The sequence below is a fragment of the Dendronephthya gigantea genome, unplaced genomic scaffold (genome assembly GCF_004324835.1).
Source record: "Dendronephthya gigantea isolate DGI-Jeju-01 unplaced genomic scaffold, DenGig_1.0 000423F, whole genome shotgun sequence".
NCBI lineage: Eukaryota > Metazoa > Cnidaria > Anthozoa > Malacalcyonacea > Nephtheidae > Dendronephthya > Dendronephthya gigantea.
In genome coordinates, this window is record NW_021163433.1 from 16,674 (window position 1) to 43,290 (window position 26,617).

At 36.3% G+C, this 26,617-nt stretch overlaps 1 protein-coding gene and 2 long non-coding RNA genes across 6 annotated transcripts; all 3 read left to right on the forward strand.

Annotated features, from left to right (window-relative positions):
• The first annotated feature begins 374 nt into the window (after positions 1-374).
• Positions 375-738, forward strand: LOC114543244. Its single transcript, XR_003689939.1, has 3 exons — positions 375-414; positions 503-568; positions 700-738. It is a non-coding gene; the product is annotated as an uncharacterized LOC114543244 (long non-coding RNA).
• Positions 739-11,779: 11,041 nt separating this feature from the next.
• On the forward strand, positions 11,780-12,215 carry LOC114543242. The gene is made up of 3 exons (XR_003689938.1): positions 11,780-11,819; positions 12,020-12,095; positions 12,178-12,215. It is a non-coding gene; the product is annotated as an uncharacterized LOC114543242 (long non-coding RNA).
• A 49-nt stretch (positions 12,216-12,264) lies between these two features.
• LOC114543245 (calcium/calmodulin-dependent protein kinase type II delta chain-like) lies at positions 12,265-13,369 on the forward strand. Of its 4 annotated transcripts, none has more exons than XR_003689940.1 (3): positions 12,265-12,359; positions 12,580-12,750; positions 13,098-13,369. XR_003689940.1 is itself a non-coding variant. In XM_028562314.1 (3 exons), exons 1-3 carry the CDS (start codon positions 12,483-12,485, stop codon positions 13,173-13,175), a joined length of 261 nt encoding a protein of 86 aa, XP_028418115.1. In that variant the 5' UTR covers positions 12,421-12,482; the 3' UTR covers positions 13,176-13,369. The 4 variants fall into 4 exon arrangements, 2 of the variants coding, with proteins under 2 accessions (XP_028418115.1, XP_028418116.1); XR_003689941.1 differs by having other exon boundaries at positions 12,583-12,750; XM_028562314.1 differs by lacking the exon at positions 12,265-12,359 and adding an exon at positions 12,421-12,494.
• The last annotated feature ends 13,248 nt before the right edge of the window (positions 13,370-26,617 follow it).

Below are 26,617 nucleotides of genomic sequence, written 5' to 3' on the forward strand. Positions count from 1 at the left end.
TTAGACCACATTGTCAAAGATCGGGATATTTCTGTGCGGATCCGAGCTGTCCAGCTTCTGGTCGATGTTATTGAATCCTCTGATTCACCGAAAGTTTGCGATGTTTTGCATATAATCGAGAAGGTACTCAATACAATCATTTTCAGACGGTTTCATTTCTCCACTCCAATTTCCCTCTTCATTCGTGATGAGCTGATACTGTACTTCAATAGAAAACTCTTTCTTATCAGTGAAAGCTTCCTGACCTGAACCTAACTATATATCCGCAAATTGGATCGTTTTACACGGGGGTCGTGAATGCAAACGCATCAGTGAAGTAAAAGGATATATATTTCATTTATCAATTCCAGATTGCCACTGTCCAGTTGATCCTCTCAAGCGATACGTTAAGCCGTCATGTAAAGAACATGTAAGGTAATTATAGAGACTGCAAGGTATATGTAGGAACATCTAGAGACATAAAATTACATCTAATCACTGTAATTTGTCTTTGTTTCTGCAGCCTAAGGATGAAACAGCGTAGAAAGACATCAAGGAGGCTGTATTAGGATTAGTACGCTTGTTCAAGGTAATGAAGGACATGCAGAGATTGTCCACACATATTCGTTCATTGTGATGAAGTTATTTTCGTGAACAAAAATAAGTGTAATTTAATGCCACACTTGCTTCTCTTTCAGTAATTTCATTCTATTTTTGCAGATGAAATTGTTTCGTAAACCTCAAGAACGAGCCGAACGAATATTCAATATATTAGTGTACCACATAAAAACGCATTATGACAATGGCTATCGGACGTATAGTGCATCGGAAATACGGCTTTCGGTAAGGCAAATTCAATTTTATTTCTCGCGATTTTTCTATGATGTCTCACATTGTGTTTTCTTAAAGATTCTTCAATGTTTCCTCAGTCTGCGAGCTGACAACGTCTAGGCCTTGTGCAAGACAAAAGTAGAAAAGTTTAATTCACTTCGTATTTTGTTTGTTCTGAAAGAAAAGGTTGGTTAATGACGATAGTGCCACGTATGTCAGGTATTCTGCTTCCAAAATCCTTTTCTTGTTTGCGTAATACATTCTCATTTTTGTTTTAGTTCTGCAGAAGATAAGACAAACGGGATTGTTTCACTGCCTTACAGCGAGGCGATGAATGTTATTCTTGTGTGCTTACAACAGGTAAACTTTTCTATCATAATATATCATCTGGCATTAAGTTTCGATTGAAGTTCAACTTTCTTCATTTTCTAGGAATTGGAATGGGAGGTGTTGGATGTTGTTCTGAGGAACTTTCCAGAGGCACTGCAAGATAAAAACTTGATACTTTCTGGAAAGCAATATTTACGTTCAATATCTACAGTCTTCTCTAAAATGGGAAGGGAAGTGAAGTTGTGTACTTTTCACACCAAAATCATGAACTAAAAATTTTACTTTGCATTCAGGTTTCAAATTACGATTTTCTTCCTGGATTATTTCGTGTTCCTAACGATATGCGCCGACCTCATTTGTACGCTAGAATTTTTCCAGTACGGTTCTTATCAATCAGTTTTTTGCATATATCATAATATCTTACCATAATTATACCAAAACCATACCATACCATAACCATACCATATCATATAATCATATCATATAATAATATCATATAATCATATCATATAATCATATCATATAATCATATCCTACCATAACTAACCATAACTAAATCATACCATACGATAACCATATCTTACCATAATAATATCACACCATACCATACCATAACGAAATCATACCATACCATAACCATGCATATCATACCATAATTATATCATACCATACTAATGATATAATTGGATATTTTATTGTAACACGTGCAGGTATTAACGGAGCTGTGTACGTACCACATTTTTATTGGTCAAGATGAACAGGTAAGAATCTGCGTGACTTTATTTTCAGCGGTTGTCTGTTCTTGCTTAAACGTTGTTGTATATTTCGTCTAGTGTTGTCTGATGCGTACTTGGTTGCTCATTTCGCGACGTTAAGCGTATCTTGTCTCACCGTATGTATGTTAGAAATGCCTTCAGTTATGGCAAGGTATGGCTACTTAAAATAGTCTGGAATTTGAGACGTTTTTTATTTCCATTAGCACTTTGTAAGAATGAAGTTGGTTTAAGTAGTTGCAGCGTTTTAGAAGTTTATTTCTTTGGAGATATTTGAAATCGTGCCTTGATAATGTGCTCAGTGAATTTACAGAAACGTTTTTCAATAAACTCCAGCCTAAACGTAACGTCTCTTGTGATGCGAGATACTCCTTCACAAATATATGATTTTTTAAGTAATAATTACTAAATTTTCTGTCCTTAGACTGCTCCCACAATATCTGGAAAAGTTTACTAAACTTTCGCCAACGTCTCAAGTTGCCATACCACTGCTAGAATTTCCCTCTGGTATGTTTCTTGAAGTTACGTAAATTATGAAATCTGTTACAAAATATCAATGTACCCCCTAAAGAGAGCTAGGTTGTGTAAACACACAATCGTATTCGGCGAAAAGTTGGTAGCATTCTTTTAAATCGTTTAAATCGCATTGTAACAGCTTTGTGCTTTGTACAAAAACTTCACAGCGATCCAGTTGAAACAAGTCTTTGGAATATGTTTGCCTTACACAGAATCATCGAAGTTGGCTCAATGCGATAACATCTGAAACTTTTTATTATTGGTTTTGTCAAAATGATTAAAATATAAACGAACTGATATGTTTCACCTTAGATACTCTCAATACACTGTAGCTTTTGCTGATAATGTCATTTCATCCTGGTTTGTCAACTGTCCGCTATTGTTAAGAAAACAATTCGTGCCATTTATTACGAAAGTAAGTCCACATGTCATTCTATTGCCAGGGGGATTGCTTGCTGAATTTTCAATAGATATATTTGCAAGAGCGACCAAGTTTTAATATTCTTCTAGTGAAAGCTCTAAGGAACGTATTTGTCATTTCCAGGCTTTTCAACTGATAGAAAAACTCGTGCAGATGATTCTAGCCAGGTGCCAAACACAAAATTCGATACCAAAGCATCTGACCTTCTTACCCGCGATTTAAAGCCCACTGGTACCGTAGGCTCAGTACAGAAATCTTGTGACTCAAACATCTTGTGATGACCAGCGGTGGGAAAGACTGAGATTTATGAAAGTTTAATTCCAAAACAACTCTTTGGTAAGGTCAAAGATGGGTCAAACCTGCTCAATGTTTCGGTTGGGCATTCCGTTGGCGGAATGTCAAATTGATATTGTTGTATTTCAGATGATTTATCGGCCGAACTCATAAAAGAAGGAGCCACAAAACGCCTTGAAACTACAACAGAACTTCTTAGCAAGAGCACAGACAGCGTACATTGATTGTAGATCTTGTCAAAGATCGCCTCGCATCGTGTAGAGAAGATGAGGAAACTAATATTGAAGATACCCGGGATGATGTTGAAATGAAGAAAACCGAACTCAAGGAGTCAGGTTTGTAATGTTAAAACAGATCGGCCATTGTTCGCGCATTTACGAAATGAACAAATTATCTGCCAACATTTTAGACAGCGCAGAACAAAAGATGCTGCTTACAGAACACGGCAGATCTTCACCCTCGTCGATTTTATTACAAGATTCCGGTCAAAAGTTGAATCTTGGTTCGGCATTTGTTCAACGAACTCGATATTTGAGTCGTAGTCCGAGATATGGACCAAGCGCTTTTATGGTAAGAATTTCTCTTCAAACTCGCTTTGCATGAAATTTATTTCGTGCAAGAACATTCACTATCCATCCCTTATATTGCTACTAACATGACTGGCAGGGGAAGCAGAAAAGAAAGAGATCTTTGATTTAGACTAGCTTTTTCATTTTACAATCGTTTCAGATTGATGTCGTACCAGATTCCAAAGACACTGTTTTACACAAGGAAGAAACTGAAGGCAAGCGAAATTACCTTTGCAATATGGAGGAAATATATATTATAATATGACTATATTTACCTATTTTTCTTTCACAGGGAACAGTCAAGGCTTATTAACTCGTGAAGAGTTTCAAAAGGTAGCAATTTTAAGATCACGAATCATCATCGTGCATTAATCTCAACATCTGTTTAATTTTAGCCTGTTCCTGGTAAATCCCTTCTGGATGCAAGTCCTTTGAAAACTTTTTTGAGTTAAGACGAGGATAAACTTAATGAATCCGTAAGTCAAGTAATAATAATGATAAATTGGTCTTATACGGATTATTAAATACTGAGCATTATAAACCGGTAAACTCAGAAACCGGTAATCTCAATTTTGCACTTCGAATTACGTAATTTAATCCTTGTGGTTGAAGGTGAGGACTTGCAACGTTACTTATTTACTACAGGGTGACGATAGCGTGGGGAATTCAGTGGTCGGTAGACTTAGGGAAAGACACTCGTAATATAATAGATTTTACAAAATATATCCTTAGGTTTTCCTATGAGTTACAATAAAACCTTTACAATTGTTCATTGATGAGCTCAGAATGTTTCGTTATCACGTGGCCTATGCACGACTCTTAATGGTTACTGTTAATCTGTTGTAACCACCTGCTGTACTGGTACGATTATTATCACATTTTGTTTGAGCTTTACATACCCGGGGAAAACACTCAGCCACGTCGAGGTTATTAGCTAATTCCAACAGCTTGTCGTAGTATTCATTGTGGAATAAATCTACAGAGGCACGTAGTTTTGCCATTTCATCCTTTAAAAGATTAATCTGTTTTATTGATTCCGCAATATCGATTTTTTTTCTTCTTTAATTGGACCGTCAATGACAAAGTATGATCCAGAACATGTTGGGTGATAATGAGAGCAGCCATAAATTCAAATTTCTCCACGTTGCGAAAATGAGACTGTGCGTCACTAGCTAATCTAGGAAATGGCCCTTCCTGCGATCCTCCAAACTGCATAAAATTGAGTGTTTCGTAGATAACTTTGAATGCATCCAAACAACCATCGCGGGATCTTATTCGTTCTACCCATCGTGTCGTGGAAGGCTTTGCGAGCTTGTTACGGGTTAAACCAAACTCTTTCATCTTTTTACTTAGATACTGTGAGCGGATAGGGAAACTGATAAAAAAGCTGGCGATATTTTGTGCCTGACTCAAAATATTTTTCACTGGAAGAATTGAACACGCTTTGGCAACAATAAGGTTTAAACGATGACTGGAGTAATGAACATGCAACGCCTTCGGGTTTTTCTCTAATATTCTCCCAGAAATACCTTTTACCTGGCTGGACACAGCACTAGCACCGTCATATCCCTGGCCTCGACAATTTTGAAGGGAAGCCCGACATCTTGAAGTGTACTTTGACTAATGAACGGAATCAAATCCAAAGGCGAAACAGTTCGGTATACAAATGAAAATGTTCTTGAATCATGTAAAACTTCAAATTTATTCAAGGTATGTTATATAATTAATAATGCATAATATATTTTCGAAATATTATAAATTTGAACTTAAAATCAGTGTCTACCGTCTACTTTTTTGCATATTATAAAAGTAGCAAGCAAATTCAAATGACCATAAACCCGGCATTATTTTAGAATTCGAAATTTTGACAGGATATAATTTTGTAGTTTTGATAGTTTATACACCCCAACAGCCAAACAATTTTATGATACTTATCCCTATATTGATCATTAAACCCTATAGCATGTATTAAATTATCCAGAAAGTATAAGCTTGGAGTTATCATTAAAAAGTGCCTTGCACCAGGTGAACTATATTTATTCAAATCTATTTACTAATTATTGTATTTTACTAATTTTGTATTTACTAATTATTGTATTTACTAATTATTGTATTTTACTAATTTTGTATATACTCATGTGTATGTTATAGTGATAATAATATAACAATAGAGTTGATGTTCGCGGTCATAAATGTGTTTTTGGCCCGACTTCGAACTCATTTTAGCCCGAGCGTAGCGAGGGTTAAAATGTGTTCCGCGAGGAGGGCCAAAAACACATTTATGCCCGCGAACATCAACTCTATTACTATAATATATAATAAACTATAAACTATTATTACTATAATATATGTTCAACATCGTCAGCCTTCATCCCCTTAGCTCAGTAAGTCATGCGACATTCCATGTCAGTTCCAGTAATTGTTCATCTCAGACCTTAAAAGAAAAAAAACAAACATTCCAAACACTCCAAACACTCCAAACACTCCATGTCTTCTGACCTGGATTCAAGTTTACTGCTTTTATCATCTTTTTTATTTCACGTTTCCATTTTGAACATGTCCAATTGCAAAAAAGTATCCAGCCGACTTAAAATAGTTTTATTTTTGCAGTTACTTTCCAGAATATACCGTTTGGTTAAGACTTGTGTATTATAGTATATCATAGTTTTAAAACTTCTTTTTCTGTCAGATATTTTCAATAATTAGCTATCGAGACCATCCTCAGTTGTTCGGGCTGGAATACACAAGCGGTCAGCTGAGAAATTACTCGTCTTCCGACAGGTAGTTTAAAAAAGCAGATTTTGTATGAAGCTATATAAAATATTTCTTGTTCTGAATGTGTGTATTTCACTCAATCTAGGGATATATCATTGGCTGGTTAGCTACACGGGGTTAGAGGCAGTGGAAATGGAGATGTTTGTGTAAAAACGACCCCAACGAAGAGACAGTACTGTACGCTTTTTCATACATGATTGAGCGAAAATTATGGTCAAAATTTTCCTGATGAAAATCTCGCACTGCTATGATTGCCGTAAATACGAACCCTCATTTCATTCTCCTCCTGACGTATGGGATCTCATATAACACACAAACAATTACACTTCTCGTCAGGTATTCCTATTAGTCAGTCCAATACATCACATACAGCAAAAGAAGAATTGTTTTTTTAAGATGATATATTTTTCAAGGTTATCGTTGGGGTCCATTGTATAACGTTGTTGACGAAGAAGTAGAAAGCAGTCATTTAAAATTCCTCGCTGCGTCTCCAGGTGAAATATTTCTCTTTTTATTTCACTTTAAATTTTTGAAATATCTCCAAAAGCTTATATTGTCTTATTACTGGTTCCTTGCAGGAAATTTAAGCGAAGATGTGTAGAGATTTAACTGCAATATTTCCTACAGCGGTCTACTTCATGCAGTCACCCAAGACGTAAGTTGACAATTTCTTATTTTGTACTTTTCTGCAGACAAAATCCTGTGTAGAGAATATTATTGCATTTTTACTGAGTTTTAATGTTCTGTCAAAATCTGGATTAAGGCTGTTTTCCACTCACGTGTTTTTCATACGCACGTTAGTTTTCTGCTTATTTTAGTATGCATTAGTTGACCTAGATTTACAACAATAATCGTTATAAAGGAAGCGAGAATAATTTAAATTGGCAGATTGAAGCTTATTATAATCATAACCATGTACGCACGGACTCGAGTTTACTTGATAGTCGATAGCGTCGACAGCAAATGACATTGAAACGTTTGTATGGATATTTCGAAGTCCTGACAGTATAATTAATATCCCGTAGGTTATTTCAAGCAAATATTTGACTAGCGACGTCGAACAAGGCCAGTTAACCGCGTCGTGGATCGTAAACTGACCTCAATACAGAAAGTGGGGACAAAATAGCCAAAATACAAAACATTTTGTTCTAGGCCTCTCAGTTCCCGCCTCGCCGCGTATAAGGAACGTTAAGAGGCCTAGGGACTACGCTGCGGTAACTCTGGTTGCTGAGTTGACTGGGTCCGAATCCATGAAATGGTAGATTTGAATTTTTCTCGCCAGAAGTACGGCTGGAATATTAAGTCTTTTAAACTCCAATATATATTTCAAACGATTTTAAATATTTTGTAAGGACTTTTCCCGGAGAATAAAGAAAGACTTATCATTAATGCCATCACAATGCTCATTGCTCACGAAGGTATTGTATATCTTTGCCAATAAATATATTTAGTGTTCACCCCTAAAATATACATATTCTGACTGCTATTACCTTCACAGGTATTCAATATATACATAAAATAGTTAAAATGTTTCGTCTATTTGCAGGAGACCAAAACAAAATATCAGATAAAGATCTCGAAGCACTGTTTCACGCTTTGAGACATTAGGTTGGATCCAAAGCAGGTTTCACAACGCTCACTAGGTGAGAAACGTTTATCTTTAACCACAACACACGCTGTTTACTCAACCAGCTCACTTTCTCTAGACCGTGTTTCTGTTTTGTTTTTACAGCTTCTATGAGAAGGTTGGTGTGAAAACTGTGAAAGTTTGAAGAGGAATAATGAAGCCGTGACTCACGCCGCTGTCGACATACTGTGTGCTCTGATGCAGGTAAAGAGAGGGCTTTCCTTTAAGCGGCCAAAATGGTCAGACCGGTCATATTTAAATTTAAAATAGAGTATTTCGTTAAGAATATAGTTGCGAAATTTCCGAGCTAGACAGATGCAAGTAACGATATACTTGAACGCAGAGTTCTTGAAACACTCTAAAATACCAGTAATCTGTCTGTACCGAGATCAACAATAGGACCGGTCTGGCCGTTTTTTCCGTATAAAGGAAAGCGCCAACACTTTAACGATGAATTTCCTGGTAATATGTTGCCAAATCTGTCACTGTCATTAGTGTTACCCCTTTAACTTGCAATCCACATAAACTCAGCCAACTTTGAAATCTGAATGTTAACAGGATCCAATTTTATCGAAACCAATTCTGTTTTTTTATATAGCCAACGCACGATAACTATGACATTCGACAAGAACAGATAAACAAAAGCTCTTTGTTATCCTCTGAAAAATTTCTAAGCAGTTTGTTGGAAATTCTCACGATAAATGTTGTAAGATGTGCGGTGTTGGTTGCCTATAATCTATGCTGAACCCTTGCATTTTATTTTTCCATCCCTCTTGTATGTATATAGCTTTGTTTTGGAAGAGAAATTCCCTTGCAAAACCCAGCAAGTGATTCGTAGCAACTGCCTTTCTAATTTGAACTACCTTTCTAACTAAACACAAGAAATAGATTAACCATGAAAACTTTTCTTCTATATTCGTTCTACTGGGGTTTTAGTTATAAGTGGATTGCTTGATTTTCTGACGTTTGCTCTGTGTCCTCCTTACAGGTTTGTTCTAGTTGCTTTGCAATATATTAAAATAATACGGGGGTGAAGTTGGACATTCATGTTAAACTAATAGTAAGGTGTGATTGCTTCCAATATTTTGAATCAACTCATGTAGTCTGTTACAATAAATCGACTATTGCATATTCCTCTTAGTGAGACAACAGATGATGAACAGTTTGGGAAATTACTGGAGAAAGTTGCAGGTATGCTACAAAGAAATTTGAGGAGCTTTTCATTCAACTTGTCTTCTTGGTAGTTTATGGCTCTTTGACTGAGGTTGAGAGTTGATTAAATAGCCTTTCTCTCTTTACCTTTTTGGTGAAGTTTACCACGTCCACTAGCTTGACCCATGCATAGGAGCAACTCATGAAGTCTGTTATTTGTTTGTCTAGAAATGGGTCATTGCATTTATCGATTGTTCCAGGTAGGTTTACGACAAAACTAAATAATAGTACCAATTTTACCATTTCTTCGCTTATGTATGTTTACTATTGCCCCGCTAATGGTTCTTACCAATCGTGGTTTTGAATTCGTTCCTCAACAATTTCAGCATCCGTCGACAACAATTGTGAAAGGTGCTGGCATGGTTCTGAAGGCGATAATCGAGGTACGTTTTATTCATTCATTCATCCATTGAGAATTTTCTGCCTTTGACGAACGTCATTTATAACGCTCTGCATTTTTTTAGCCGTGATGAATGTACATATTAGTTCAGTTGATATTTAAGAGGTTTTAAAGGGTCTTAATTTTGAGAGGTATTATACACACTTCAAATCAAGCCAGGAACAGATGACGGAAAAATGAGTGAACTATAGATCCTCCGGCAGGAATCGAACCTACGCTTTTGCGATGCCGGTGCAATGCTCTTGTCACTGAGGACGTACAGTTGACTCATTTTTCCATCAACTGTTCCCTGCTTGAATTTGAAGTGCGTATAATACCACTCGAAATTAAGACCCTTTAAAACCTCAAGAATATTCCTGCATCGTGTGAAGTGCCTAAAATCATCTGTTAATATTTAGTTAGAACTTCACTTTAGGAAGCTGATGAAGAAACCGCGGCAAAAATACAAGTTCTGGCGCTTGCCGAGGGCGCTCTACCAAAACGCTTACGCATGGCCATGTTTACGCAAAGCACTGATAGACGTTCGCTATTGAACAGGTGCGAATTAGTGTGATAAATTAACAAATTGTTGCAGAGGTATAGCCTCTATTCCATCCGCAGGACCTGAGTTGTATTTTAGCAACATTCTCAGATTCATCTTAAAACTTGTGATTTTATAATCCTCTATATACTAGCCATCTGTAAATAGTTCAATTGAGACTAACAAGCATACTCCATAAGTAATTTATAATCATTATTGTTGGCATAGCATCATCCAACAGCAATGGCATTACTTGCGAGAATAATGTTCGTATTAAAGTAGTTATAGTTTTTAATGTCTAAAATATACAAGAAAGTTTAAATGCGAGATTTCCTGTTCATAATTTTTGGTTCATAAACAATTATGTAATAAATTTGAATACGATTTTCACAGCCTGCTGGTTTGCTCTATTACCTTGAAAGCCCTGACGAAGTAAGAAATCTTTGAAAACTTTTTTGCGAGGGCCATTATTTACATAAACCCATTGAGGTGATTCTGACTAACCAATCGTATTCATGACTAAGTGATATCAACTGCTTTGGTAACTAAACTCCATCATTCATCCTTAAACTGTGCCAACTGCCCCACTGACGAAATAATTAAATGGTAATTCATTCAGAAGTGTAAAACCTTTTTGTAAAGAAACAATTTTGTTGGAAAGTTTTTATCTTTCCTTCAGCCACCAGAGACTGAAGAAGATCGTTTATCAATTCGTGACAATGTAAAGCTTGCAGAAGTACGTTTTAAATCAACAATCGTGTTCCAAAATTTCATAATGCATGCTTGCATGTACGTATAAGCCTGTTATTTCACGTGCTATACTTGTGTCTTAGAGCTCTGGAAAAACGAGGGAACGTTGAGGAATCAACTTGAAGGATATCTCTCGCATTGGAGGACAAAAATAGGATTCAAATCCAGGAAAGATGTGAGAATTTAAATCCAGTTTTTTTATTACAAGTAAGTGTTCATATTAAGAAAATGGGAAAATGTTCTAGTCGTTTGAAAGATGAAAAAGCAATGATATTTAAGCGGATCTTTTTTACAGATTCAGTCAAGATCTGACAGCGTACAACCTGATTTGGAATTACAAGGTGAGTCTCGAAGTTAAGGTTAGTTTCCGTTGAAAATATAGGATGGAAATGTAATGGAGGATTTCCTGTCGCTATGAGTATAACAAGACAAATTCAATAGTCCTGACCTCTTTCTCTAAACTGTTCTCGTAAAAGAGTATGAAACAATTTCTTATGTTTTCAATGTGACAGACGCGAGAGGAACTTCTGGGGCACTCGAATCTGATTTGCACGCATTTGCAATGGAAAAAGATCTGAGTGGAAACTACGTTGTCTTTTGGAATCACCTTTAGTTTGAAGTCCTGTATGAATGTTTAGCTGATGAACTGAAATAGGTTAGTGATAAGCCTAACTGCTCTAGCTTTTTAACAGTTCTTCATAAAGCGTCCCCCCCTTATTCCTCGATAGGAATCAAACTCAGTAACGTATCTCTGCTATCAGGTGACTATTATTTGAGAGTCTTGTTGGAACAAAACGACGAGGAGACGCCGATAACAAATGTGTGAGTCCACGACATTTATCTATCAGGGTTTGCAAATATTCAAACTACTTTCCATGTGCTTTTCTGTCTGGCTTCCCCCTATTCTCTATATTGCTGCACAGTTCACGCAATGTTATTTGTCCTGCAGAATGTAGTAGAGAAGTATAGAATCATGGATGAAACCATTCAAGATTCGATCGACTTTTCTATTTTGTTTTCAGGCTCGAGTTGTCTAACGATCTGTATCACTGATTCCTATTGACAACTAAACCAACTATGAAAGCAATGTGCCTTCAGGTGAGGATGTCGTTTAGCGGGAATGTAGCCATGTGTAGCCTTCGAAGAATGAATTAAACAAATTGGAATATTTCATTCACAGGCGATGACTAAAGTTTATGGAAAATATCACGAAGAGTTTGGAGCTTTTAATGACACCAAGCTAAGGATCATCTGTTATTGATCCAGTGTTACTGCAGGAGCCTGAACTAAACTAACTTTATTCATACTGTTTCGTATTTTTAGCATTTACATGAAAATGGCATCACTAACAGGGATTGGAAGGTAAGCACGCCCTAACGATCCTACAAGAAATCGTGTGACTGCTGGAGCCTGGGAGTTATACTATATGTTTGGTATGCCATATACTTCAGTTTACTCAAATTCACGTAGTGAACACGATTTGTAATGAAGCTGGAGGTAGCTTAACCTCATTTCAAAATTGGAGTACGTCAATGAAAAGTTAACGTCTTTTAGACTTTCCGGATCTTCTTTATTTTCAAAGCAGGCAAATAACCCATTGGAGAAACAAGTCAAAAAAGGGTCGTATAAATTTCCGAACAACCTCTGGAAGAATGTTAGCAGTGAAGCTAAGGATCTTATAACAAAACTGCTTACTGTTGGTCACAGAAAATGCATCACGGTTTCAGAAGCTCTGGAACATCCTTGGATGAAGGTGATGATGAAATTACTAACCGCCTTATAACACCCCGCATCTAAGATTTTTCAAAATCGGCTGACCTTTTTCGTCTGAAGTCCCAGCTTTTTCGAATTGTTAGAATTAGTTTGGTTGAAGTTTAGAACTGATACAGCTATCCAGCATAAATAAAGTCAGTTTAGTTCAGGTTTCCTCCTGTAGTAACACTGCATCAATACGGGATGACCCCTACTGGACCTCCATGAAGGACAATTTAGAACTGATAGAACTATACGGTATGAATAAAATTAGTTCAGTTAGGAGAGAAAGCTTTTAAAAGTGTTAGATTGATCCACGATTTAACAAGTTTTTTTTGTCTTTTGTAGGATAAAGAAATGATAGAAAAAGCAGAAAAAATGATAAAACCGACCGTGGATGGAAGATCAATGTCTCCGCCCTTATAAAAGGTATGTTGAAAACTACGATACTTGTCCCGTTCTTCCGTCCAATGACCCTTATTTTCAACTCGCAATTGCAATGAAACATTACATGTTTGCAAGTTACATCGAAATTTAACCAGTTTTCCGAAACAATCTCAAGGCGCTGTTACACTACGCAACTTTCCTTGCAAATTGCAAAACCATTCTACTCCTGAGGCATCTAAAGTTGTCAAATACGAACATCTATTACGATCTGCTAACGTTTCCTTAGTATTTCGAACACTCTTTACAAATTAACATCCTTCGGAATTATAATTTCATTGCAAGTTGTAAGGAAAATTGCATATTGTATAGTAGCGCCTTCAGTAAAGTTGAAAACTCACCGTGCAATGAAACATTGCATGTCGGCAAGTTAAAAGGCAGAAAATAACTGTCACCATACATGGTGAAGACTGGCCGACGGTCACGTTCGGCAGACGAGGCTCTGCGAGCAAATAAAATACTCAGTAACGAAGCCAGCACGACAGTTTAGCAGCATGACTGAAAATGCTTCATGTAAGATCACATCACTAGTTATTCCGATAAATAAAAGAACAGGGGCCGGTTGTTCGAAAGGTGGATAAGTCGCTATCCAACGGATAACTCACTATCCAACGGATAAGTTTTATCCAGCGTGTGATTTGGGTTGCACGAAGCTTGTATAACTTTAACCAGAGGATAAAAATCGCTATCTACCGGATAAATTTATCCAAGGTCCGGAGGTGGTTTAAATCCACTATCCAGTGGATAAATTCAAAGATACAAGGTAACACTGTAAACATTTATATAAAATATGACAAAAATGCAATATTCCTCTTACTGTGTTTCAACAAACTAATACACATCATGATTGTATTCACTATATATTAAAAATGTTTTCGAAGTGCAATTTGTCGCAGCAGCGTTTCACGTTGCCTACACATTCCGTTCGACCGGCGATTTTTTGGACATCCTCGCATTTAACAGGTGGTAAATTTACTATACGCTTCTAATCAGTTTATAAACGCGAATATGCAAAGAAAGATTCAACCTATTCCAAGGAAACTTGCTAATATCTAAGTAATTTCATTCACGAACATTAAAACAGTGTTTCTAAATTTGCTATGGGACCGAAAGGCAAAGCGTTGCAAGGTCAAGGAATAAAATTGCAATGTGTTTAATTAAAAAAATCACTATGATGTGAAGTGCAAAGTTCGAGCAAATCACTTGTTCAAGTCTTTTCCATTCAGTAACTATACTCGAGAATTCGTAATGATTATGAATTCAATGTTGTAAATGCTTAGCAACAGCTGACGTTGTGGTACGAAATTTCAGAATAATCCTGTTTTCTTCTGGTAAATTTTAACTTATCTATTGGATAGCTATCCACTTCACTATCCACGCTTCCTGCAACGCGTTTTTATCCAATGGATAACTATCCAGATTTATCCGTTGGATAGGACTTATCCGTTGGATAAGTTATCCATCTTTCGAACAACCGGCCCCAGTTCCATACCTATACTTTTGTACGTGTGAAACTTTTCGCTTGATTTTCTTTTAATTGTGAGAATCCGACCGTGCAGCAAACATTGAAATAAAGCGATAACACTAAACTTGATTGTGATAGCCCTGAGTATATACCGCTATAATAGCTTTGTTCCTCATAATGATATGCTGGATTCCTCGTCCAGGTATAACTTTTAAAACACGCCTTATTTTTACTTGTATTCCAATGCACCTAAGTTAGTAAAAAACCTGACAAACCCGCTGGTAGGGTGTAAAGAATTTATTTCTAAATCAAAAACTCGCTCTTACATAAGCCACTTATTGAAAAATTTTCGCTATATATTTTAGTCAGATGGATCTCTCAGTCATTTCTCATTCCTTAGTGAACAAATAGTATTTCAGTGAATTGCTAGAACATACCTGAAAAACAGCTATAAACTTCAATTCTCAAAGATATGTTGCATACCATGTCTTTGGATGAATGCGGATGTAAAGCGCGGTTACAGTTGGTGATAGGACATTTTCCACCGGCGAGTCTCTAATGAAATGAATAATTTGTTAAACAATTAATCTTAATCACACATTAAAAGTTATATATGACCGCATCGTAATGATGTGATGCATATAACGTGACAGGGTAATCTATAGAAGCCTTGCTTATTAATCCAGCTAACCCTGACTAGTCCATTTATTTTGTAATGATCGAATTTTTGCCCGTCGGAACTACAGGACACAGAATAGGTCTTCACCCACTAATTATAATCACGACGACTTTGAGTGAAATCGCTCCGACAAACATCTTTCTTGCCGAATGCATTTGGTCCTGGTTATTTTTCCGTGCAGACCAGGAAGCTGCCTCATTTAAGCGACCATGTCCTGTCGACTTATCCGCATTCCCAACACTTGTTGCTATTATCTGGGATGTTATGTGTCTTCAGTACGTGGGCCAATAATTAGTATCAATTATCTTCTGGCACGAAAACACCATCGAACAATCATCAACAAAAATGAAATGATAATGCATATAATTTTGCTATACACGGCTCCTCCAGAATTGAAACCAGTCGAGGTACAGCGTTATTTCCATTGATTTTGTGAAATCTTTACTTGGGGGTTAACATCGAATTTTATCACATTCCCATATAGGGGAATTACTGAATAAATAAATAATGTCCAACAGTCCTAATATGACATAATAATAAACTGAACATATACCATGTAGCCTGCAATATTTACCTTGCTTGGTATGTCAGTCCATCAAATCCATGTATGGCACAGCGATGGATGGAGGTGTAGTCAGTGATAAGAGAAAGGTAATAATTGTTAGCAACTTCTGGGTTGCCATATTTTATTTGATCTAAAATTGAAACACAAGGAACAAGTAAATTATTATATTATTGTCCAGGGTTGTGAGGCTATCAGCATTGTGATATCCCAGGTTCATGCGTACCGCTACCATGGGACAACATTCCTTAGCGAACAAATAGTATTTCAGTGAATTGCCAGAACATACCTGAAGAACCGCCATAAACTTCAATTCTCAAAGATATTTTGCCGTACCAATTCGACTCTATATGCCATAGAATCTACAATTGAGATTACAAGAACATAACTATCACACAATTGAAACTATAATTGTATATGAATCACAAGGGCCTATACAGTATAGTAACAGCATGTATTTTTGACTTCTATAACACAAGAATATACAGAACAAAATGCAGGTTGTTTTCTTTCATATTCACATAATACCCCCAACCCCTGACAGTTACATATATATTGGTAAATGCAATTACATAATAGGAAAGGGAGAAAAAAAATCTATTTTTTATAACACCAGTGAAATATTGTGTACGCATAATACTTAGCGCTATGACCCATGCTGTCATGCTTCCATCACCAGATATCATGAAATCATCTTGGTTTTTTAATGTTGAAATTAATCCGTTTAATTTAAAAAGCACAAAAATACCACCAAAATATAGCTCGAAAATTTCTAATCAAGAAATTAATCAATATTGCTGTTAACCTGACACTGCAGTGCAGCTCTAAAAATCATATCAAATTACACAGGATTACAAAATGGAAATATAACTCGCCTTTGGAATTTCGTTATTTTCTTCGTTATTTTTTATCCTGTCGTCTTTTAACCGTTACATATAAACTGTAAAGGCATTAGTTATCTTTTCTGATAGGATTTAAGTCAGGATTGGCAGAAAAACTCGAAAAATATAGATTTTTTTATTTGTTATTGTGTATAGCGAGGCGTTGCTAAGCCGCATGCACAAGTGGTTGTCGCGTGAGGTTAGAGGTGTCAAAAACGTAATGTTGCCTACCCCGTGGGGGTAAAATAAGCCCAGAAATCGATTTCTGGTTAAAATTGTCCCTAGAGGTCATAATTGTCAAATTTTTGCTAATATGGTGATAATTATATGCCCATTTTCGGGTTTCCGTTTGTAAACACATTTGTTGGAAATATCACTACAAATCGCCAAAGCAACTGTATTTCGAGTAAAATATATGAAAATATTGATCCCAATGTAAGCTACAAATATTTGGAGGTTTTTAGGCGAGATTTTTGGAAGGCTTTGCGTATTTTTGCTTCTCTAACATTCAATTTAAAAAGTACAAGTTCTGCAATAAATATCTTGGCTTATAGGAAAGCTTTTGAAATGAACTAAAGTTATACAAATAGGTAAATGTTTTTTCTTTAAGATAATACAATTTCTAGTTGAATTGATAAAACACTTCCAGATAAAACCGAAATTATCTGTGTGCGCCGTTTACGACCGGACAGCAATGAGTTTAGTGGTCTCATATTTATTAAAATGGGTGAAGTATTCGCAGAGTAATCACAAGTTTAAATGAGCTTACCACTTTGAAATATCCTCTGATCGGACGTCAAACTGAGAGGATCCCTTAAACATCGAGAATACTTCATTAACAAGTGCCGCATTCTGTCCTGTTTGAGAAGGTACAAGAACTTCATCTTGGGTATTGGTTACTCTTTGCTCCGTTGGAAGTTCCATTCTGTTGTATGAGGACAACACTTGTAGTTGGTGTGATGAAAGGATGCAGATTGTCCGTTGGATGTTGTGCTTTTGTATTTGAGACGGACCACATTAGATATCAGCGCAAAATTGACACATTCATGGGATTCGAACCCATGAACTCCTAAAAAGGAGTATCCGCAAAATGTGTTCTTTGTGTGGCCAGGAAAAAGAGAGAGCTACAGGGCTTCTCCCAAACCGACTGGCAGACAATACGAAACGTAGAGGACAAGACAGTACAACACAACACAACACAAAACACACAACCGACGACACAACATCCAACAACCCACAACCCACTAACTCTGTAGCTGAAACGACAAAAAATATGGTGAGTTGTTCCTAGAAAATGAAGCATCACAATTAGCATGAAGGCAATTGCTGGCTGGGGTTTAACTGACGGCATGGATATGGGGTGGCTTCTTAGGGTTGGATACTGAAACTAAACTACGATCGTCTTTGTCTGAAAAACACAAAAAAAATTATTAGTAGCTCCCTAGAAAACGAAAAGCAAAACACAGTTAGACAAGCAGTGAGCCGTGTTTCCAGATACGGGGACAGAGATTCTTAGCTAACAGTGGGGCCACGGGGTCTACTTCTATTTAAAAAATTAATTATACATACCTTGATCCTACCTAAAGAAAGAACTCACTTACCTGAGAAAAACGGTCGCAGACGGCTCTGTTTTAAAGCCTGTAGGCTCTTGCATAATTCAGCAAAATTAAGACAACTTGATTGGTTATTTCTGTACACAGGTCAATTTGTCATTGGTCAATTTTTGTACTCCACGATTGGTTCAATAAAAACCAATCAGATTGGTTAATCTATATTCAAAATTTCATACCGTTTCTTTGATATTTGCAAGGTGATTGCACAACAAATGTTCGATTTCACACGTTTTGGAGCATATTCCAAGCCAATGTATCACAGTATGAGTGTATTTGTTCGATTATTTCTCTCATGAAGTTCACAAAGAAATTACAGTTCTCATTATTAAAGGCTTTATTCCCCTACCAGCTTTAGCCCCATCGAACAGGAAAGTCGGAATTTAAAGGCAAGTAATCTTTCAAACTGTTGTAGCACTTGAATTCTGTGTACATTTAACTACTGACCTTTCAGATATTGTAGATTGGGCATAGCATGGATATAGTAAATATAGCACTGACAATTCGCAAATGTAGTAAATTTCAAGGCTAATATTGCAATTCCAGTGGAAATACGGCGTTTTACCGCCATGCTACAAGCTATTCACAGCTACGTATTCACGTGTTGTATATATTCATATTACACATCAAAGCGGCCTAATTCTTTGGATATTGCCCAATACAACGAAAGCCGGTTGCAGTGGTTTAGCTCACATATTCAGGATTATTTTGATTCTTTAGCGTCAAATCAAGCCTTTAGAGATTTTTGCCATTTTTTATATACATACTGATGATATGATTATCGCATCACCGGCAATATTTTCACAATAATAAATTTCGGGCCAAAAGCCGAAAATCTGACCTAGGTCCGATTCGAGCTTGCCTTAAGCACGTGATTAGCAATGATTATCGCTTAGAACTTATTAAAATGCTCTTTCTTTGATTATTTTGCACATACACCAGAATACTCAGAATTAAACAGAATGATACATGTCAAATTCTAGACATTTTGAAGACAACGAGACCAAAAAAGCGAAAAATATGGAATTTCCAAAATATATCTTGGGTGAGTAATTTCAGATAACAAAGCAAGCTATTATTTTAATTCTTGTTTTCACGTATACAAATGCAGGTTTAACTATATGCTTGTTGGATACTATTCAAGAATCGTTTTAACCGCTTCGTTTACTGGTATTCCGGGGTCTTTAGCCAAATACTTGCTGGATATTTGTGTTTTTCTTCTGTGCGACAATATTGTCAGGGTAATAGCCTAATAGGGACCAGACGGGATTAGTTTATAGTACTTGTATATAATAATTGTAGGAAAAAATATTCCCTGTGATATATCTTCATAGGAAAAAGTATCAAACGGATTATTTTCAACATTAAAAAACCAAGATTATCTGATGATATCTGGTGATGGCAGGCATGAGCATGGTTCTTAGTGCCAACTACTTCGCAGGGCCACGTGTTATGCCTACACTTTTGCTGTACGTTCCATCATTCATTTTACACTGATGTTATATAAAATATTTTTTTTTATTCTCCCTTTCCTATTATGTAATTGCAGAACGATATTCATATTAGTTTACCACTAAAAACTCATTATGACAATGGCTATGGACGTCTATTGCATCGGGATACGACATGTGGTAAGCCAATTCAATGTTATTTCTTGCGATTTTTCTATGATGTCTTACATTGTTTTTTTGTAAAGATTCTTCAATGTTTTCTCAGTCTGCGAGCTGACACGTCAAGGCTTGTGCAGACAAAAGTGGAAAAGTCAAATTATTCGTATGTTAATTGTTCTGAGGAAAACGTTGGTTAATGATGATAGTGCAAGCATGTCGGTATTCTGCTTCCAATTCCTTTTCTTGTTAGTGTAATACATTCTCTTTTTGTTTAGTTCTGCAGAAGATAGACAACCGGGATTGTTTCACTGCCTTACGCGAGGCGATGAATGTTATTCCTGTGTTGCTTACAACAGGTAAACTTTTCTATCATATATCATCTGGCATTAAGTTTCGATTGAAGTTCAACTTTCTTCATTTTCTAGAATTGGAATGGGAGGTGTTGGATGTTGTTCTGAGAACCTTTCCGGAGGCACTGCAGATAAAATTGATACATTCTCGAAAGCACTACTTACTTCATATGTACAGTGTTATCTAAATGGTAGGATGTAAGTTGTGCACTTTTCCACAAATCATGAACTAAAATTTTACTTTGCATTCAGGTTTGAATTATGATTTTCTTCCTGGATTATTTCGTGTTCCTCATGATATGCGCCGACCTCATTTGTACGCTAGAATTTTTCCAGTACGGTTCTTATCATTCAGTTTTTTGCATCTATCATATATTCTTACCATAACTATACCAAACCCATACCATACCATACCATACCACAATTCATAATCATTCATATATCTATCATAATCATTCATACCATAACTAACCATAACCATCATACCATACGATAACCATATCATACCTACGATACCATATATCCAAATTATATCACCATACCTACCATGACCAATCATACCATACGATAACCATATCATACCATAATATATCACACCATACCATAGCATAACAATTTTACCATAATTATATCATACTATACTATGATTTAATTGGATATTTTATTGTAACATGTGCAGGTATTAACAGAACTGTGTACGTACCACATTTTTATTGGGCAAGATGAACAGGTAAGAACCTGCTTAACTTTATTTTCAGCGGTTGTCTGTTCTCGCTTAACGTTGTTGTATATTTCGTCTAGTTTTGTCTGATGCGTACTTTGGAGATTGGTTTGGTTGCTCTTCCACGACGTTAGCGTATCTTGTCTCACCATATGGATGTTAGAAATGTCTTCAGTTATGGCGGTATAACTACTTAGATTGTCTGGATTTGAGACGTTTTTTACGTCCATTAGCACTTTGTAAAGAATGAAGTTGATTTAAGTAATTGCAGCGTTTTAGAGTTTATTACTTTGGAGATATTTGAATCGTGCCTTGATAATGTGCTCAGTGATTTACAGAATGTTTTTCATAACTCCAGCCTAAATGTAACGTCTCTTGTTATGCGAGTACTCCTTCACAAGATTATTTGGGTATAATTTCTAATTTTCTGTCCTTAGGCTGCTCCCACATATCTGGAAAGTTTACTAAACTTTCGCCAACGCCTCAAGTTGTCATACCACTGTTAGAATTTCTCTCTGGTATGTTTCTTGAAGTTACGTAAATTAAGAAATCTTTTAAATATCATGTACCCCTAAGGAGAGCTAGGTTGTATAACACTCAATCGTATTCGACGAAAGTTGCTAACATTCTTTTAAAACGTTTATTCCATTTGAAACAAGTCATTGGAATATGTTTGCCTCACACAGCATCATCGAGGTTTGTTTAACGCGATAACATCTCAAACTTTTATTATTTGTTTTGTGAAATTGAATAAATATAAACGAACTGATATTTTCACCTTAGTACTCTCTACGGTAACTCTTGCTGATAATGTCATTTCATCCTGGTTTGTCAACTGTCCACTGTTGTTAGAAAACATTCGTGCCATTGATTACAAGTAAGTCCCACATGTCATTCTATGGCCACGGAGATTGTTGCTAATTTTCAATAGATATTAAGAAGTGGTGTTTAACTTTATACAGCTTAGGCAGTGTTGTTACATAAACTTGTCCATTTCATGTTACATAATTGCTTATATGCAAGCTCGTTTTCATCTTTGTCCTTGTTTCCTTTAGAGTCTTACAACGAGATATATCTTCAGATGCTGCAACCATACCTTAGTCCTAATCCCCCACCAAATTCCATTCACTCCCAAACTCCCTTGAGAATCAAGGAAGACTCAAGCAACAACTTTGTTCAGAGATGATGGAAATCGTGGGTGATATGATGGTCAAATATACATTTTCTTCTTATTTGACCCAACCAAAAGGTGTGTATGTTGGTTTCGTTTTTCTGCACTGTGTTTCAGGGAAGATGACTATTTGTTGTTTTTATAGAACTGCAGTTGTTGAACGACTCCTGCGCAATGGAGCGTCAAGAGTTGGTTGCTTGGCAATGTGTTGATCACGGTTACAGTCAACAAGCGGGCAACTTCGAACATGTCATGCGCATATTGTTCGGCAGGAAAGTGTTTGTGTGAGATGATTCACTGCAGAAGGGCACGGAGCCTGAGGTTTTAAAGTTGAGCTTAAGAGAAACAAAACGAGGCCTCAATTAGTCAGGTAAGGAAAATTCTTTCAGTATCATTGTTTAATTGGCATACACTGTCTGCCAGCGTATTCATGCTTAAACAACATATTTGCAAGAGCGACCAAGTTTTAATATTCTTCTAGTGAAAGCTCTTAGGAACGTATTTGACATTTCCATTGAAACGACAGTATATCGTGTGTTTGAACGTTAAAGATGAGCTCAGGGATATTCTAAACAATACAATTATGGCCCTAGAGTTATTTCCGATAAAAACCTGTCGAAGTTGGTTCGTCATATTGCAATGCATGTTAAATAAATATGGTCAGTAACTTAGGGTATTTAAATGTCCGGATGTGATATTAACGGTATACGAATGTTTTTCTTTTTAAGATTGCGTCAGTTATTCACCAAAATCAGAAACTACAGATACCTAGGCTGTAATTGGTTACAAGATACGTCAGATCAAGAGGATTCGAGCTAGAGTTTCTCATGCGGTACCGGACAATGTAGGTCGCTAGACTTAAGGAAAGACGCTCGTAATATAATAGATTTTACAAATATATCCTTTGGTATTCTTATGAGTTGCAATAAAACCTTTACATTGTTCATCCTTCACTGATGAGCTCAGAATGTTTCGTTATGTGGTCAATGCACGACTCTTGCCCTGGAGGAGGAACCCATCCGGATATAAATGACTTTTTTATCTAAAGTACTTCACGGAAATGCCTTCAGTTGAATATGAAGAAGTCGGGCTGATGTTTCAAAGATTTTATGACGCGAAGTTGAATCTTGGTTCATCGTTTCTTCAACGAAACCGGCACTGATAGACTTCACAGATAAGATATCAAAGTGGAAGCCAGTGCTCTTTCGCTGTAGCTTGCCTAGCGGCACAGAGGTCTCAACAGATGGTAGGAATGACAACAGAGAGCGAACATGATAAATTTTTATGAATAAAATTATTCCGAAAAAAAAAGATCAACCTGGTTGGGTGACATCTAGAGGTCTAATTTTTTCTTTCTCCAACTATGAGATTTGATGTGAGCCTCATTTTGTTTCTTTTCTGTCCATCTATTTTTCTTGAAAACAAATACCATGAAACATGGTTCAAAATATTGAGACATTTTATAAGCACGATGTTTGTAGAATACTTTTCAACGCTTAACAAAAATCCGTAACTGGTATTTTCAATTTGTGTTTATAGCTTCAATCTCGTTCTACTGCAGTTTCCGATAGCACAAATGAAAGGTAGGATACATTAATTGTAATTTAAATTTTAATCTAAATTTGATGAAGTATCGTATACTTAAAACCTTGAACACCACTTTGCTGGTATTACTAAATGACGCTCAGAAAACTTCGAAACATTAATTTTGCACTTTAGCGAGTTTCGAATTATGGAGTTTTTTATTGCTGAGAGAGAAGCACTGGCTGAAGCCGTTGCTAGATCATTCCTCATTTTTTTCATTTTCAGTAATAATCAGTATTATTCACTCGCATATATTTATGTATCTTTCTCTCTGTAGTGGCATTCGCAAGTAAGTGAAAGGAGTGAGCCGTTTGAACCCGTTCTTACTTACGGTCACTTATTGAAAATTACTAGCTATACTATTTACAAAAAGTGCTGAAAGACTTCTCTTTAGGCCTCGACTGAAAACCATTATTCCATTGCACTCTTTCATTCATCTCTATAAAAAATCACTTTATATTTTGAAACATCTATGACATGAAGAGAAAGTGCAACATTTGGAGAGAAAACTCACCAAGTGGAAATTATCAAAGAAAGCCAAGTCAAACCTTCCCAACCTTAAATTTGCAACCCGTCACCAGAGTTGTCGATGGGAATTAAAACATTTGTTGAAGTTTGCAAGTCGATTGTATTGCTACAAATATCACGAACATTTTTTTTTAATTTGTTTTTATTCTAATATCCATTCTACTTTACTATTTCAGTATAAAGTTGTTTTGTATTGACAAGCAATTGCTTTTGACTTACAGATGTGATTTACTATATTGAAATGGCTTGATTGACGAAGGTGGACTTGGTGGAGTTGTTGAGGATTATGCCATTGCAATGGCGACATAATTGATGAAATCAATGGCGAAAAGAATTCTTTAGTAAACTAGAGTCGTGTTAGAGTACCATGTTTAGAAGGCGCTTGCGATGGACGACGAAAACAGCGATTAAATTTGCAAAATATGGCTGAAATTGTGTTTTAGTGGGGGTTAAGTGAAATGAAATATGTCGTATCGCAACAAAACATCGTTATTTCTTTGGAAATTTATAATAATATATTAAAAGCATTTTTTTCATCATATGGTGAACATTTTTAGAAAATAGAAAAAATTAGACTTTTCAGGGTGAAGCAGTAATTTTATGCCTAATTAGCAGTTGACCTGGAATGGTAAACATAATTTGCTTGTAAAATAAAACTGATGATAATTTCACCCTCCAGTGACCACCCCTAAAAGCAACCATTCTGAACCATATAAGCAATTCAGAAAGACTGTAGCTTTGATAATTCAGGATTTAGAGCTATGGCGGTTATGACCGCCATGGTCATTTTACCCGAAAACAATTGAGATAACCTGTTTTGCATGAAATGCACACAAACTCCTTTACAGGGCCTTGACTAGTAAATATACCTGAGTTACACGGGCTGTTGATATCACAATTGTTTATCCTCTTCACGCACTTGCAATAAATCACATCATTAGCAGGGGATGGGTTAACTTTGCAATTCCAGACTTGACTTGATATGTTCATATCAGAGAGATGTCGCTATTGGAGAGGTACATATTAAGACATGTTTACATTTTCAATTACTGCTGCCATCTTCTTTTGATATACGTGAACGAGTAGATAAGTTATGGATTTTTCTGATAACAGCACCGATTTCATGTATTGAAATGCAACGCTCAATACCCTACACACAACTAGTAGCGTAGTAAATTCAAGATAATGGTACGATAATTTATTCAGCTTTAGAGAGATTACATGTTGTGACGTTTTGGGTTCATTACGAGAGCTGTTTGGCACTGCTACTTTAAACGCAAGTCGAACGGGAATTTCTTTAATATTTATTGAAAATATATTCTATAGAAAAGATTAAGTTTAACTTATATAAGTAAAAGGTATAAGATACATGGATTCCAATCATTTTCTTAGTTCATACGATGAATCAAACTAAACTTAACATTAACATAAACACTAATCACACTACAACATACATGCAAACAGATAAGTTCAGTACCTGAAGGGTGGATCACCGTCGGACTTTGTCTAACACAACTATTTGTAATCAACCGTTCGTTCTATCTCGTACTTCTCCTGACGCTTAACTGATTAGCAGTCACTCGTACAGTATCCTTTTATTAACTTTAACTAACTAACTAGATATTTATTACATTAAATTATTTGATTATGATGGAATGTTGTTTGCTATTCAAACCAAGAGCTAAATCCCACAAGGCTACAAGACCCGATATTATACCTCCTATTGCTTAACGAAAGATAGCAGAAGAAGTCTCTACTATGCTTAATGCTAGCCTCCTCCGCAAGCATATCTTATGTATTATATTAGGCATTTATATTTCGCTTGGGTTAGCTGTGGCGGGGAAGGCGAGGAAAAGTGGGAGAGATCAGCAATTTTTTTTCTCGCTCCCCGACAAAGCTAACCAAAGCCATTATAATGCCTAATATAAATACATAAGAGATGCCTGCGGAGGAGGCAAGCTTAATGCATTATACAATAAAGTAATCCGACATGGAGTGTGACCGTTGGACTGGAAACGGGATGAATGGATTTCAGTGCACAAAAAGGGCGATCGCCTTTCCAAAACCAATTGGAGCACCGGTTACCATACTGATAACCGTTGACAAAATTTTCGAGCATCTTCTTTGAAAGCAATTGAGTGAACTGACGGAAAAGATCTTTGACAACTTTAATTGGTAAAATACGGAAATATAGCCATGCCAAATTGCCATATTTTGTATTTCGCGTGGAAATTGAGTAACTAATTTAGTTACAAACTTCCAG

Coding starts and splice junctions, on each gene's coding strand:
- LOC114543245 (XM_028562314.1), top strand. Junction 12,751..13,097: donor TGGAACATCCTTGGATGAAG/GTGATGATGAAA, acceptor TGTCTTTTGTAG/GATAAAGAAATGATAGAAAA.